Here is a 16,579-nt window from a genome sequence, read left to right on the forward strand (position 1 = left end):
GAAGAAAGCAAAGAACCTTGAAATGAAATACTCGCAAATTTGGTGAATTATTACTTTTTACAGAGCACCAATGTTCTTAAGGCCAAGAACAACCCCAACCCCAATGATGTGACCTACAGTCCCACAAGCCAAGGTATCAGCAAGGGTGAACCCAGCTGGGTCACCGGTCTGAAGCCCTGAGTCCCTAATTTCAAGCTTCAATCCTGCTGTTGCCTTCCTGTTTGCAGATGGCGCCAACCCGAATCTCCCAGCAAACAACATTAGGCTTGTAGTAGTCACCATTATCTGAATCAAAAAGAAAGAAGATACATTAGTTTTGATCGCCTTCTAACTTTCTAAGCTTCATAGTTCAAATTCTTACAGAAAAGAGAAATATATGCTTTACCAAATTGGTGGGTGAACCGATGAAATCACAGCGAGCTCCCAAGGCACCTTGGCTCTTGCGCCTCATTGGTTGAACAGCAGCCTGAATGATGCGGTATACTTTAGTCAGTTAACTAGTGCAAGAATTAACAAAACCATATAGTAGTTGGGGGTCAAGTGTCTGACTATATAATTCCCATATGAGCATGACCATCATCTTCACCCAACTAGCTTAAAACTTTCTAAGATTTTGGATTTTTACTACAGAAAATGTTTAATTCACAGAATTTGTTTATCAAATAAGATCTTAATCGTGCATGGACTCAAAATAAGATAAATAAAACAATATCAGATTATTTGGTAAACAAAATTTGATGAGTATTGCATTACTTATGTCGATCACTTAAACAATAACCACCCATATAAGAACTTCCGATCACTTAAAGAACGGACCACTATAAACGGATCCATTACTTATGGAGGGAGAGTAATCACTGGTCTTACAAATTAAACTTGTAACCCAAATACAAAAGCTCCTACTATACCTTTAACTTGTACCTAATTGGTTAAATTTCCTATCATAAACTTCTAAATTTGATCCATGCATAAATCATCAAAATAGGCCATATTGTGACATTGTCCTAGATCCAACTTCGACTATATCTTTAACACTCCCATTGAACATATATTTCAATAAACATGAAGCAGAACCAACTGCATTACACACATTCAGAAGCAAAATAGTCTAGAAATGAATGAGAGAAAAACAAGCACTTACCAAGCTCTGTACATTGGATGAGATCTTGGGTCTCAACCCATTGAACTGGGGGAGAGAAGTAGTCACAGTAGCTGCTGCCATTTTCTAATCACAACTGATGTTAGGAGTCTACAAAAGTCTCTCTTTGTTTTTTTGATAATTTTCTGAACTATGGTAGCCTGTAATGCAAAGATTATAAGCTTTTTGAATAACAGAGTCTTCACCTCAACCACATGAGCAACTTGTGGCTTCAGAAACACACATTTGGATACACCAAGATACTTGTTGCTGACTTGGCTTTACCTCATTGGATTTTCTCAGTTGGATAAGGTTTTTGTGAGCTTCAGAAATGTCCATTTGGATTATTGATGATGGAATTTCAGGTATTGAGCTGAGAATGGACAATGACCCTGATATAGAAATGGGCTGGGTTGGGTTAACCTGGACAAGTCAGCCCATAAGTTTGGGTTGGGCTACAAAATGAAATTTTAATCTAACGGGCTTATGGACCTTGACCTATATTTGGCTAAAGTCCAATTACCTGAGAAGCCGTCAATGGCAAGAAAATGGAAACAATGCCCGAGGGCAAATTTGTCTTGCGAGTTGCAGCATTATTGCGAGTCTTGCGAGTTGCGACCAACATTTGAGCGGGAAACAATGCCCGAGGGCAAATTTGTCTTTTAGCTGTGTTGTTTATTCATTGCATAACATATGTAATGATGAATGTGAGAAGGACAGAAGATACAATATGTAATGGAACAGAGATACTAACCAGGGTTTCGTGGGCCCCCACATTTAAACCCCCCCAGTTTCCCCTTTCGATATTCAAAACCTCAAGATCTCTGTTCCTTGACCCCAAAATCTCATCTCACTATCTCAATATATCGCCATAAATTGACATGGCTAATATCGTCATTTCCTCAAAATGAACACAATCTATGCAAAAACCATGTGCAGGGTGGTGTTTAGGGAAAGGAGCTCCAAGAGTGAAGAGCCCAAAGAGGAAAGAAGAAGAAAAAAAAAAAAAGTTGAATGGGAACATAAATTTGCTCCATTTTAAAGAGACATGAGACGGATCAAACAAGAGACAGATTAAAAAAGATAAGAGGGGCGGGGTTTGCTTAATTAGCTATAGATTCCTAAACCAGAAGCAAAGACAGGAATAAGCATATTACAATTACATGATCATAGGCTAATCGTGTTCTGATCTCCTGCCTTTTCCTTTCCATGACATTAAAATAGTCTTGTACAAGACAGTCGAATTCGACTTTTTGGGCAGTTTAATCAGTTTAACTAATGATCATGAGCAATGATCAGCTCCTTAGATACAAAAGCAGTAAACAAAGGAGAGCAAGTTTCCACCACCAAATAAAGCTCAACAATGGAGGTGCTGCAGAGCCTACAGATCTGAAAAACGAGAAATATATATTAAAAATCAATCCACGAGTACAATTTAATAAATAAGACGGGATGCATTAGGCAAACTAAAAGATGTAGGTGAGAACAAGTATACCCAGGAGCAGCATAGACACATTTTCCATAACCTGCAATATAGTAACAAAACTCATCACTATCTGTTCTTGGCTGAATGATGTTATAAGTATAGTACTTCACATTCTGGTCGAACTAACATCGAGTAGTAAGCTTCATAATCAGCTTATAAATCCAATAAAATTAGGCAGCATTAATAAAATGTCACTGCATCTTATATTAGTGGTGAAGCAAGCTATATTTTACTCTGTTTGATACTAATCTTAAGGAAGGAATAGATCCTTGTGGTTACAACTTTAAATGGCATTAGATGACCTTAAGTACATAAACCCATATGTGTCATAAAGTTAAATGTCTAAGAAGAATAAGTAGTTCTAAAAGGACCCTAAAGCTAATTGTCACTTTCTCCGAATCAATAAAGTAATAGGAAAATTGAAGCTTCTAGTTTAGTGCCTAATCTCATTACATTGACTATTACTTATTTTTCCACCCTAGAGTAAAACTTGTGTACTTCATAGAAAGCAAGTTCCATGACTCGTGAGTAATCTGGAAATCAGAATTTAGCACCAAATGTACCATGGGATTCCACTTCCAAATTGATGTCTAAGGTGTTCTAAATCATTCGTTTATCTAAAATACTATTGTAGATAGTCATTCTCTTTGTCGTAAGTCCTAGTGTTAGCCTTTACAATAGTAATCGGGGAGAAATTAAAGAGATGCAGAACTTACTTGGGTTATGTTTAGTGACAGCAGCAGTGCCCCCAAAATTGCAAGCAATATCAGAATTCCCATTCTGTTGATAGTAACTATTGAAAGCGAAGGAAGCATGAGATAAGAGAGTGTCTGGATCGTAACAGGGCCCGCCTTCTTGGATGGCCTTGCAGTCTGCCATTCCAAGCCCACAGGCCCAATCTAATGCATTCTGCAGATCATCTTGGGAGACACCAGCAAGAGCCACACACCATGTTGTGCCATCAAGGAATGTTGTGTTCCCTTCTGGTGGTGACAATGTGGTCACTGGCATTGCACCATCTACTTTCTCTTCCACACCAACTCCCATTGTCAAAGCTAAAGAATTTGAAAAACGTGGAGAATGGATATGGACCAAATCAGAAATGGATGAGGTGATCAGTTTTCATTAACGATCAATTATTGACAATTGAAATTGTACCGAATATGGGCTACTCTACAATATCCCCATATCGGTTCCGAGTACACTAACCTACTATAGCCAACAATTCAAGTTTGTGAAATTATCGATACCTACAGAACTAAAGCTTAAACATGTGCTTTCAATCCATCACCTATGATGCTGTTCGCTGCTTTGGTTAAGTATAAGTAGCAAACAGGAAAGACAAAACTGAAGTAGCAAATTCCATGAAAACAGTATAGAATTCCGTTTTAGAACAAGCCTAAGTAAATAAACGCAACACAACAATAAAGAACAATGACAATAGATCATGAGCCTAGTAGATTAATAAATACCATGGGATTAACCAAGGGCCTAGACAGGCACATGGTGCCTAATAGTACATGTGAGCAATTAAAAGTCATAATGACTATTAGTACAATTCTACCAACTGGTCTAAGACTAATTAAGTGGGCTTGGACTTTGCCATGTATCAGTATGTTCCTATATTGGGGACTCAGTTACCATGAAATCTGGGTTTCCCATACCACATTTCTTAAAAATTAAAAAAAAAATTAAAAAAGAGAAGAGGAAAATTCATTTACATAATTTTTTTTTTCCTCAGAGAGAGTACCCTTGATGTTCTTGCTTATGAAATGTAAATAATCATAATAAAACAGCAAAATTAAGACAAAGCCTAGCACATTAGCATTAGATTAGCAGTCCCAGAAAATAAAATATGCAAATCACAGATTGCACCTTTCCAACAAAGAACAAAAAGAGAGCATTTTCATATTTTGTTTGATATGAAGCACACAAAACAAAAATGTAAACTTTGACCAGCAACTTCCAACTTCTGAACAAGAAGATCTCAGCTAAAACAAATACAGAGACACAACTAATACTCCAAATCCAGCTTTAAAAGAAAGAAGAAGCAAACTAAGGAACAGAACATACCAAGATAGCATCCTATGAACAACAGGCAGCACTGCAAAACCCAAGTGTTCTTTCTCATGGTGGATTTTACTCACTGATCTTCTCCTTCAAACGAAAACTAAATAAATAAATAAAAGGCTCAGAATTTCAACGCCCTCTTCACCTTCAGAAACTAAACCAAACTACTTTGAAACCAAAAATGTACTTCCTACTCTCTATCTCTCTCTACAAGCTCCTCTCTCTTAAAATACCAAGAATGTGATGTGAAGCACATGAGTTGGAACAATGGGTGGTATAAAATGCAAGAGCAATGGTGTATTAGAGGAATCTCAAGTTTCCTTGAAGAGAAATTATCTCTCCCCTTTTTCACTTTATTTGTTTGAGTTTTCAAGAGAGTGAAACTGATGCTTCAGAAGGCTATGTGTACTACTTGCTCACTTTGGCAGTGGTCTAGACCTTCACACTTCACAGAGAAATGTGTCTTAAAATATGAAAGCTTTATTCACAAGACAAGAGGAGTCCAGCCATAAAGCAATAACCAATTCTGGCTCTCTGTTTCTCATTTTCTCTTTTAATTTATCGCGATATATTCGACCTCTTATATTCTCTCGCCAATGTGCTTCTCTTGTTGGGGTTAGTTTCGTCCATAGACTGCAAAATTACCTGCTATTGTGGCCTGCAAAGTGGCCCAGCCCAGTTCTTGGACAGTTCTAATGATGTTAAAGTTGGGCCTATTTCTGACCCAATAACAGGTGACTCTCCTGTCTCCTCAGTCCTCACACTTGCCTAGTTGCCCCTATGGGATTGTTTTAAAATTTGAATTTCTTTGATCAACGTGCGTGCCATCAAATTCATTCAAATGGAAGGAAGTGTATGAGTAGGATTACGATACAAACAAGAGGCATAGAATGTGTACTTATAACAAAAATGCAAATCTACATTATTTCTCTCGGATAGAAAGATATTGCAATCAGTTGCAGGAGAGGTGGATTTATAGAAGCAATTAAGGTAGATACAAGGTGTTGACACTTGACAAACATCTAACCTGATGAAGAATAACAACTAGCATGATGGAAAAGTACGAGTGCACTTGAACAACAAGAAAATATTTTTTGTTTTTTTATTTTCGGTTCTTAATATCTGATTGTAAAACAAATATGGAGGGGTGCTTTATATGTCTTAATACATAAATGAATAACAAAATTCCCTTTCAAAAATAAAAATGAATAGCAATACTAAGAAAGCAATTGTAACAACTAAATTGGGGAAAATGAACATCTTTTGCTCCAACAGATCCCCTATAAAGCAACTCCAACAGCTTCCCCATATTTTGATTTTTCTCTACTTTAGGGAAAAATGAACATCTTTTGCTCCAACAGATCCCCTATAACTATCCCTATTTTAGGGAAAGTGAGGAAAGAGAAAACCAAATTCCCTATATTTACAGCAATCTCTAAAATTTAAGGAAGAATATAGAGATTTTAGAGATTGCTGTAAAATAGAGAATTTGTTGGAGTTGGAGAATAAAAAGATGCTAAAGCTTTGACTTTTGCTTCCCTATTATACAGAAATTATAGGGAAGCTGTTGGAGTTGCTCAAGTGATCCATAATCAGACAAATTTTGTACATATTTAGCATTTCCACCGGTTGCTTCTTGACCAGCCTCCACCTAGATTTGGTGAGGTGGTGACCATGGAGAAGCAAAATGGAGCTTCCACCGGTTGGTTCTTAACCAGCCAAAGTATGAATTTTCTTGACTGGGTCGAAGAAAAAGGGCAAGCCCATGACTAAAAATTTGACCCAGCTTGGCCGGTTGCCACGTTGACCCAGACTCGCCCGTGGCTGACTTCTGCGTCGTGTAGCGCCGACAGCAGCTAGTGATGAGCTGATGATCCCTCGTGCTACAACCCAGAAAGCTTCACAATTTCTCGCCTAGAGCTGCAATCGAGTAAGAAGCGAAGCCCAGAAAGCCGGAGAAGTCACCGGCAGCGAGGAACCGTAACGGAGACAGAAAGAACCCAGAAACACATTCGTCAAAACTCTATCGAATTGAAAAACTAATTATACAGATGTGTAGAGCATGACGAGGGGATGAATTTCCATACCACATGCAAGCAAATCGGTGACCGGAGTCGCCGGAAAACACCACAGAACCGCCAGAGCAGTCGTTGCTTCTCGCCGTCGATTCTCCGTTTCCGTTCAGTGCATGGATGATCCAAGGGCAAGGGGTTGCTGGCGACGGTGAGACGAAGACGATGGTGTCCGTGCGCCGCCGTGGAGTGGCCGGAGGAGCGATTTCCGGTCGGGTTTCCTGCCGGGTCGCGCTGCGTCTCGGGTCAGAGATGACCGAGCTCTCTCTCTCGAATTTTCCTGTTTCTTCCCACAGCTCACCACTTTAAATAGATGTGTCCCATTAATGAATGACGGCTAGGATCAATCGGTGGGAAAAGGTGGATGGCTAGGATCGCTCCACCTGTTTCTCTTTCTTAAATTAATTTCCCAAAATTCCAAAAGTTCGGACAACCACGAAAAATAGTCCGGTGATCCGAATAATTCTCCGAAAATTTTCATGAACTCGTCGTGACGTGTACTTTATTATCCAACTCTTACATTGAGGATCTCACCTTGTGAAAATTTCTGAAAATATTCTCGGGTACTTTGACATTTGTCGAGATCGTTAAATAATTTCTCGTACGATCTCCAATAAAATGTATTCCGGGGCTCACATCAATGAGTAAAATAAACATTTTAAAATGATGAACAGTGAAAATGAACAGTAAATAAACAGTACTGACTGGTCAAGAAATAGAACGGGTGGAAACTCATGTCCAATGACAGTGAACAGTTACTTGACTGATCGACGCCTTGACTTTTCGACCTTGACATTTATTGACTACGGGTGGACTTGCTCTTATGAGAATATAACAACCGCCTAGCAACCGAAACACTAACAAAGTAAGAAGCTACTTGGAATATTTGGATAGATTTACTGAACTGACAGAACTGTACGAACTACGTAGTGTCCTGGCATATAAATAAACGTCACGTACGTCGATTGGAAGACCTTCATCTTCATCACTCGAGTCATCCTCACAGTCGGAGAAATAGATGCCATTACTGGGGTTGTTAGAGATATCAAAACAAGAATCAGTACCGTGGAGAGGCTTTGATTCTTCTGCCTTGGTGCCAGGAACCTCATGGAGTCATGGGGTGCCAGGAACCTCATGGACCTTGCTATCAAGAGACTTGTCGTCCACATCGGAAACTGCCGATGGTTTCAGGCCCTGGAATGATCCTCCTGATGATGGTTTCACGGCTGCTCTTTCCTGATGATGGTTTCGGGCTCTGGAATGATCCACCCATATCTGCAGTCATCATCCTCAAATGTGTCTTGGGAATGATAAATTTAGAATAAAAAAAGTAAAGTATTCAATGAATTATTTCAAAAACATAAAAGAAAGTAAATTAATTGAAAGAACACGTTGGAGATGAGTCAGATGACATTACAAGCAAGACTGCTGATGATGCAGCATACAATACAAACAGTACTCATAAACTCATTTGTAATAGCTACAGAGCTGTGATTGATACATGGTCCCCAGCTAAAAAGGGCATATGCAGTGATCTTTGCCCTCGGCCCCAGGCTTAATAATGTTGTTTCCATTTTTTGTTGTTTCCATTTCATGTCTAGCTAGCACTACACATGGTGATCAAGTATTGGCCGGCTGCTTATTAAGCTGCCTCCTGGATTTGACATAGCTCCATCGATCTCCTCTCACAGTGGGGATTATTATCTTTTTAGTCTTATGATTTAGTCATCAAAGTGTAATAGTTTTGGTCCATGTATTCTTAACTAGAAAAGTTTAGTCTTAAGCGAGGCAATTCTACCAACGATTATTTCGTCAACAAAAGTTACAAGCGAGGCTAACAATACCACTGGCCATGCAAGCAAAATTAAGCTAACGATCCCATGCAATCGGTACCAAGTACATTGAAAAATGTCATATACCCTTTCAACCCCGTGGGAACCAACCTTAAAACTTCTTCCCATAAAAAATAATGTCTAAGAACCATAGTTTCGCACCCAATAGCACCATGATTTTTTTTTTCCCCAAATTTCATGTTCTTATTTTCTCGCCAAAATTTTCTTACATATAAATCATGATTTTTTTTAGCAATTCTCAAACTAATAGAACTCAAAGATCTAGACCTGCCTAAAATTGAAGGAGGTTCAACTACTGATTTTTGGAGGTATAAATAGAACCTAAAGAAAAATGGCTTTTATTGATTTTATTGGACGATGGACATTGCGGGAAAATTAGAGAGGTGTAGATAGCAAGTTGGTTATTTGTAAAAGTAAGTTGAAGGTCTATTAAGTTGGAAGGTCCAAATGCTAATTTTAGAGGTAAGAATAGAAGCTCCATTTCCAAAATCGAAAAGCCGAGAAAATCGTAAAAATAAAATGTAATGAAAATTGGGTCAACATTCTATAGCTAGCTAGTGCTTTTACTCAAAACATGTCTTAAAAATCATGTTTTACCAATAGGGACATTCTGACACGAGAATTTAAAAAAAGAAAAATAAGTGTTGGCAAAGTTTGAAATGTTTTACAAACCATGACACCTCCAAAGTGGCAAGCCATGTCATACTGTGTCAATACTAAGCGAAACTCAATATTATTTGCACAAACATTAAGAATGATGTCAAGAAGAATGAGAAAAAAAAAGTAAAAAATTTTTTGAGTCCCAACATTATTTTTTATATTTTTCAAAGTTAGAAAATTGAGAAAATCATAAAGCAAAAAACCATTCAATATTTTTTACAAACCATCACTTGAAAAAATCATGTTTTCACAATGATGAGATTATGGCATGAAAAATTTTAATAAAAAAAATTAACAAGATTTGGCGTGAATGACATAAAATTGATCATGTAATGGTTGGTAGTTATTTCTTGGATCAACTTCAACATTTATCTCACCTTCTGGCCGGTTGTGACTTGCTTGCGAGAAACGTCTTTGTTGATTACTTATCAAAACAGACGTCTTTGTTAATTAACATGAAAAATTCAAGTTGATAAAGGTTGAAAAAATTGCAAATTATTGAATAAGAGGCCCATGTTAAGAATAGTGTGTGTAAAGAAGGCAATGTAACTAAAGCTAAGAAATGAAAAGTGCATTTGTGCTCCCAACGAATTTCTAAAGATGATAGTGGGGACCTTACAAGTAAACTTTATGTAAATAATTGAGTACGACTACGCACTAAAGTTCATTATTCTCGCAGGTTGTCCGATCTAATGAGCTTGTAAATCATTAACGGATTGCTCAGTTAATTGCCCATAGAATCATACAGCAGTACTCTTTGACATGCAGTTCAGGATTAAGTGGGAGTTCAAATCTGGTTTGAGGCTCCGAAACATCAATAAAAGTCAATTATTTCCACTAATTAGGATTACGTTGAAAACTAAGCATATATATCGGGGAAAGCTACTACTCCCAGAAAACCATGGGATTACAAGTTTAGAGTTCAAGACTTTTGTGCCATGATACCAGCTTTAACCCCTTTTCTTGGTAACCAACATATAATACGTACAGAATTTCATGAACTCGCTGAAAAGATAAGTATTTTAACTGATTGGCTCTCCAATGAAGAGCTTGGAACCATCCTTATCGGACATAGACCATTCTCTTAACTGAAACAGAAAGGAAAAATACAGCCTATAAATTAAGGCTAGGAGCCACAAATATAGAACTTTATACCCTGCAGAGATTTGGGTGTTGCAGGTAAATCTGGTTTCTGCATGATTCTTTCTAGCTAGTAATGTTGATCAAGATGGAAACCCTTTCTTATATTTTAGCAAGGAGACATAATAACTTGCAGGATTTGGGTTGGCAAGAATATCTCGCTTCTGCATGATCTAGACCTCTCGAGAAATTTTGTACGAGCCCCAATACATACATGACTATTTGCCCCAATACATACATGACTACTTCAGTTGTTACTAACCAGGATAAATTTTTTTCCTATAGTCAGGAAATAAACTTGTATATCACTATAGGAACATACGTGGTTAGTAACAACTTTATTCATATAATTAGAAAATACAAAATAAGTTTGCTATAATATTAAGACAAGATGTTCGACAAATGTACTCAATAATAGTAGTATTAGAGTAAATAAAGCAATCCGGGCTGTAAGTTTCTTCGATCACCCTGCTCTCGAAAAGAAAATCTTTTTCAAGAACAAGCTATACAGAATAAGTGTACGTTGTGAATATATATAGAAGGTTGACCGCTGAGCCAGTTCTGTCTATCTGGGTTCGTCAACATGCAATATATGAAATCATACCTGAAGCAAATCGCTTAACTGCAAATTGCCTCACACATCAAAGTATCAAACCATATAAAATGTCCGCACCTCGTAAACTCTGAGATCCAAACCTTTAAAGTAGAGACAGAGAGACAGAATCTATGAGTTAGCTGAGCAACCACTTATTAGTAACCACAGCAGTCAGCAGATCAAAGCAGACATAGAAGCAACGTGAACAGCTTCGGGAACACCATTCAGGGTGTTCATACAATATTTTATGGTACCAAGAAAACTAATCAAATATTTAATTAAGATATATATATCAACTCGGATTCCCAACTTCCATTTTTTTTTCTATTTTTGGGTTGTTCATGATACAGCCATTATATACCACACACCATTAGGGTTTATTCTTATTTTTCTCTAGCTTAATACAATAATAGACCTAAAGTCAGATTTATATTAAATTGGTGTCATAATTTTCAACTAATGTAAAGTTTATATTCTAAATGTTGAGGAAGAATTTGTCGATGTGACATATTTTGTCCGTTTGTCGGCCTATCAAAACAGCGGGAATATTGGCTCCGTGTTCATCACTCTGCCCTAATTCTCACATATTTTTTCTTCTTCTTTTTCTGCAATCTGCTACTTCCTTGAAACTAATGGCCATGTTTTTATGCCTAATATATGCTTCCTTTAAAATTATGTACTTACAAGGATTTCTTAGTTATTTTATTCTGCATGCATTCGTCATAGATATTAAATTTTTGGGGTTGATGTGAAAAGCATGATCTTGCTACATAAATCTCTGTTTCCGTACCTTCATTGATGCGATATGCATTCTAAGTTTATATATGATGACTAATTTTTGCTATGTACGGTTGGCTTAGCAAAGAGGCTTCTGAATCCCACATCAGATACATACGTTCAAAACACAATTCACCTTAATTTAGAAAGGATTTTCATATATAAGGATAGTCTTAGGCCAACTTTATCCTTTCTTGTGTTTGGCACACCTAAGGAAATGAACAACTTTCCTGCACAAAGGGAAAATAGGGGAGAGAATAGGAGATTAAATTACCATCCTCTTACCCGACTTCATTCCTCATCCCCTTACCTGCCCCAATCCCTGTAATAAGAAACTAAGGATTCCCCGTCTCCGTCCCCATTGCCCGTTAACAATATTACTAATTTATTATATAAAAATTCATATAAATAATTATTGATTGTAAAGTATGAAGTTAAAATCAAACATCAACATAAAATAAATTATCGTCCGGCGGCGCACCTACATCGGCGTGGGCTTCTGGCCGCGTCGGCGTGTGGCGCGTGCAGCCGGACGGGCACTGTCCTCATGGAGCTTGTGAGGTTGTCGTGCGCACTAGCAGGTTTCTGGCTCAAGCGTGGTCTGGGAAAGATGGCAGGAAGGAGGATGTTGGGGTGGGTGGATCGATTCCGATCCGATCTTCTCTGGTCGTGGGAAATCGCAAGTGCAGAGCAGTGTGGGGGTGTGGCCAACCGGTGATGGGATGGGGGGTCACCGACGCCTTGACGATCTGGGTTTGGGTTGGGATTGGGGGTTCTTTCTCCTGGCAGTGGCGATTCAGACAAGGATTGGCTGTACTTTGGGGTCCGGCCGTCGATTTCAGCGGTGATCTCTGATTGTTGGCGGCGTGGTGTTACAGGTTCGATGGCTGTGGAATGGGTGGTCTGCAACTCTGGCGTCCTTTGCTGGAATGATTGGAGGATGGGTCGGGCTTAGAGTGTTGGGCCTGTGGTGGGCGTGTGTTAGGTTTTTGCTTATGTTTTTGCTTTGTTAGTGTTTCCAATAAGTCCCCATCCAAGTATGGTAGGCGAAGGTTTGCCATGGTGGCGGGCTTGGCTGTCATTAGTGTTTTCGGGTCTGATTTTATTTTATTGTTGGTAATAAGACACTACTAAAGGTGTGGCAGAGACGATCTTCTCTGTCGCGGTCTCAGGGATCGTTCCTGTTCTGGAGTTGGGTCAGCAGCGGTGGCGAAACAGTCTGGCTAGACAATCATCCTTGGCCTTCTAGTGGGTCCTTCCTATATGGGATCAGGTCAGAGGCGATGGCGTTTTGGAGCAGTGGTGGATGGATGGTGTCGACAATAGGGTGGTGATGGTGTTGGGTTTTCTTTAGTCCCAGGTCTGGAAGTCCGGCAATCCTTTTGGTTGAGTTTAGGTCACAATGAGTGTTGGCTTGGTCGATCAAAAGCTGGTCAAGAGGACTCTGGTTGGTGAGTTTAGTGTCGACACAAATGAGTTGTCTAGTTTTAGAGTTCTTCCTGGCTGGACGAGAGGTGAGATGTCAAGGATTCACTGCTCCTGCGCCTTTTGTCTTTGTCATTCAGTTGTAGTGCAAGTTTAGAGTCAGTATATAGAGTTCCAGTGGGAAGTCTAGAGGCCATTTCTTGATAAGAGATGTCGCCTAAAACTCGTTGTAAGCAGTTCATTATTAATGAAGTTCTTATTTGATAAAAAAAAAAAACATAAAATAAATTCTTTATTTCAATCAAACAAAAACAAATACAAGTCTCGCTTAAAAAAGAACAATAAAAGTCTGCATTCGACAAAAAAAATTCCACAATCAACTGCTTAGTGTAACCTAACAACTTACTCATTCACTCCAACAAGGTGAATTGAATAATATCAAAAATATATTGACAGAATTTAAATATTGACAAAAAGATGAAGTTTAATTACATAGATATTTATTTATAAATAATATCAAAAATATAATATATATATATATATATATATATATATATATATATATATATATATATATATATATTAGATAATTCTTATTGGGTGGGTATGGGGATGGGGATCAAAATATCATCCCCGCCCCGTACCCGATTTCAGAATTTGAATACTGGAGATCCCCATCCCCGTTACCTGATTTCTCCCCATGAGGTTCGAATACCCGATGGGTACCCTACCCGATGGGGATTATTGCCATCCCTATTCATTTTCCTTCATACTTTCCCTGCATTAATTATACATTAATTTTATACTCTAAAGATTATTTTAATGGCTGTTATTACCAAATTATCCAACAATTTTTTTTTTGTTACAAACGGGGCCTAGCAGGCCCAAACAAAAAAAGCAAGAAAACTAAGAACTGGAGTGAGTACTCCTTCTAGCTCTAGACACAGAGGCTATGTCATCCAGGTATGATTGAGCAGCATGAATGGGAGTGTTTTGAATCTTGAACTGTTTATGTTTTGATAATAAGGATATTATTGAAAAATTGATGTTACCTTCTTTTCTATTCATACATGAACCAAACATCAGAAAGGAAAGTAAAATACATTTTTCGATTACTTTCCCGGCGTTTCCAAACATTTGATAGGGAAACTAGTGAGAAATTTACTTTCCCATGTTCATGGAAAAGTCCAAAGAACCAATTTCCTTTCCAACAACCAAACGAGGCCTTAAGATTTTAAGAGTCCCCAATATGATTGTTTTTGGTGGCTTTCTTCGAGTACCTCACACAGAATGCTATACCGCTTAGGGTACCGATCCAACTCCTGAATCCTGTACCAGTAACACACCGTTAGAGGGATAAACCATATCAGACAGTTTATGCCTCTCTGATGCTGGAGTAAGATACTAATATATAAATGAATTTAGTAATAGTGTCAGGGAAGAAGTTATTACCCTCAAAAGGTGGTTGTGCTGATCTTTTTAATACTCGAGCATGGGAAAGGAGTTTCCCATCTCTTCGATGTGGGACGTAGGTTGTCCCTCTGTAGTTATATCAGCTTTCTGGTGTGTAATTTAGATGGATTGTGGTGATCTTTTCCGGGGCTCTTGGCGTCCGAGGTGTTGCATCCGATGAGCACCATCATGGTGGGTCGTGAACCCGGCCCATGGTATGGTACCTAGGTTCTCCTACGGCCCCAGTTGATAGTGTCAAACCTTAGTGGTGAAATATTCATCAGTATGTACAATGATTATAAAAAAATCTGCTACAAATGATTTTCTATCTTCCCTGAGCTCGATCGTCTAAAGTCTCCAGAGCCATATTGTTTGTTTATATTCAAGTCAAAATTTAAAGAGACGTCTGCAAAAGAGATATGTTGCGGACTTTCTAATTTTTGATCGCTAGAATGCAAATGTAATGTAATAACTCAATAAGAAAAAAGAGTTTACATACTCAAATATGGTGTGTTGCATAAAACTAAAATGGCAAGGGTAGTAATGGCTAAGCAATTGATATGGTACGTACATAGGAAGAGAACCACATTTCTCTTTTTCGTCTTAAACGCTCAAAATATCAGCTATGACTCAAAATCTCAAAATTGCTTATTACAAATCGTACTCTATCATTATAATGGACTACGAATATCTATCAGTGCCATTATGCTCTCTAGCTTCTCATGGAACCAAAAATTGACGTGAACAATGGTTAAGAAAAATTAGGTAAGGGGTGACTGTTTTCCATGAGGCTTGTTTGTAGATTTATATGTAAAATGGGGGACCATTTTGAACTTGTGTTTAAGAGTGTATACATTACATTGAAAATTATTGTGGATAATGATAAAGCTTGAAGGTGATGGCTCAACATAATTGTTTGCTCTGTACGTACTTTCAGTCTATTCCAACCTAGACCGATTTAATTCTTATTGATTGGTTTGGAGTTTCAAACAAGTTGAATCAATTAGCTAGCTATCAGCCTGTTCTTATTGTTGCATTGGTTTATTAGTTGTAAGAGGTGCACAAGTTAATGTATGCATTCCCACACTAGCTCTCTTCTTAGTTTTTCAAATTAGAAATAATTCATATTCTTGATGATGGATGAACTACTGCAATTACTCTTGCTCAACCATGCTTAACTTCATAGTTTTGATGAAATTAAGACTTCCAGACTAATGTAACGATCTCATCTAAACTAATGTAATTAATTTATGAGTTTTTAATGTGATTCAAAAAGAAAAAGCAATATAACAATATAGTGAATATGATGTACAATTCAATGAGCTAGAGTTGTCTTTGGAGATCTTTGTGAATCAAAGTGACTGATCTTGTAAGTGACTAGTTACTTAGACCATCTCCAACGGAGAGGTCAAAAATTTTGGGGTAAGTTCGAATTTGACAGCTGATAAGGAATTGTCAATTTTGACAATTTTTCACTCCAACCCATAGGTTAAAATAAATAAATATTTTATTATTATTATTATAATGTATTTTATTAAAACACAATTACACTATTGCTTTCTTCCTCTCCATCTTCTTCTCTTCTGTTTCTCTTCGCCTTCTTCTAGCTTTTCTGGGCGATTAGAAAAGCAACCATATTAACAAATTTGAATATATCCAAGCAACCACAAGTAGCCCAGATTCCAACATGGCAAACACAATCATGACCTCAACACTGTGATCGACCATGGCGACACTACTATGATCTGATTGCTGGGGATTTGATATAATCGGAGCTGCTTGAATCCAATTCTTCAGTTTTTCTTTCAGACTCCAAACTCTAATTCTCTTCCTCTCTTTTTCCCCAAATCTGAATGAAAATTTAATTTTTCGTTTGATATCAATGATTTTTTGAAGGTTTAGGTATGAAGA

The 16,579-nt window shown here is 37.8% G+C and overlaps 2 protein-coding genes across 2 annotated transcripts; both read right to left on the reverse strand.

Moving 5' to 3' along the window:
* Positions 1-17: 17 nt before the first annotated feature.
* On the reverse strand, positions 18-1,322 carry LOC133729181 (photosystem I reaction center subunit psaK, chloroplastic). Its single transcript, XM_062156666.1, has 3 exons — positions 1,142-1,322; positions 386-466; positions 18-285 (listed from the first exon to the last, which is right to left on the reverse strand). Exons 1-3 carry the CDS (start codon positions 1,220-1,222, stop codon positions 58-60), a joined length of 390 nt encoding a protein of 129 aa, XP_062012650.1. The 5' UTR covers positions 1,223-1,322; the 3' UTR covers positions 18-57.
* Positions 1,323-2,217: 895 nt separating this feature from the next.
* Positions 2,218-5,132, reverse strand: LOC133733607 (glucan endo-1,3-beta-glucosidase 13). Its single transcript, XM_062161248.1, has 4 exons — positions 4,698-5,132; positions 3,341-3,679; positions 2,634-2,664; positions 2,218-2,527 (listed from the first exon to the last, which is right to left on the reverse strand). Exons 1-4 carry the CDS (start codon positions 4,753-4,755, stop codon positions 2,434-2,436), a joined length of 522 nt encoding a protein of 173 aa, XP_062017232.1. The 5' UTR covers positions 4,756-5,132; the 3' UTR covers positions 2,218-2,433.
* Positions 5,133-16,579: the final 11,447 nt, after the last annotated feature.

The sequence above is a fragment of the Rosa rugosa genome, chromosome 2 (genome assembly GCF_958449725.1).
Source record: "Rosa rugosa chromosome 2, drRosRugo1.1, whole genome shotgun sequence".
In the NCBI taxonomy this organism is placed as follows: Eukaryota; Viridiplantae; Streptophyta; class Magnoliopsida; order Rosales; family Rosaceae; genus Rosa; species Rosa rugosa.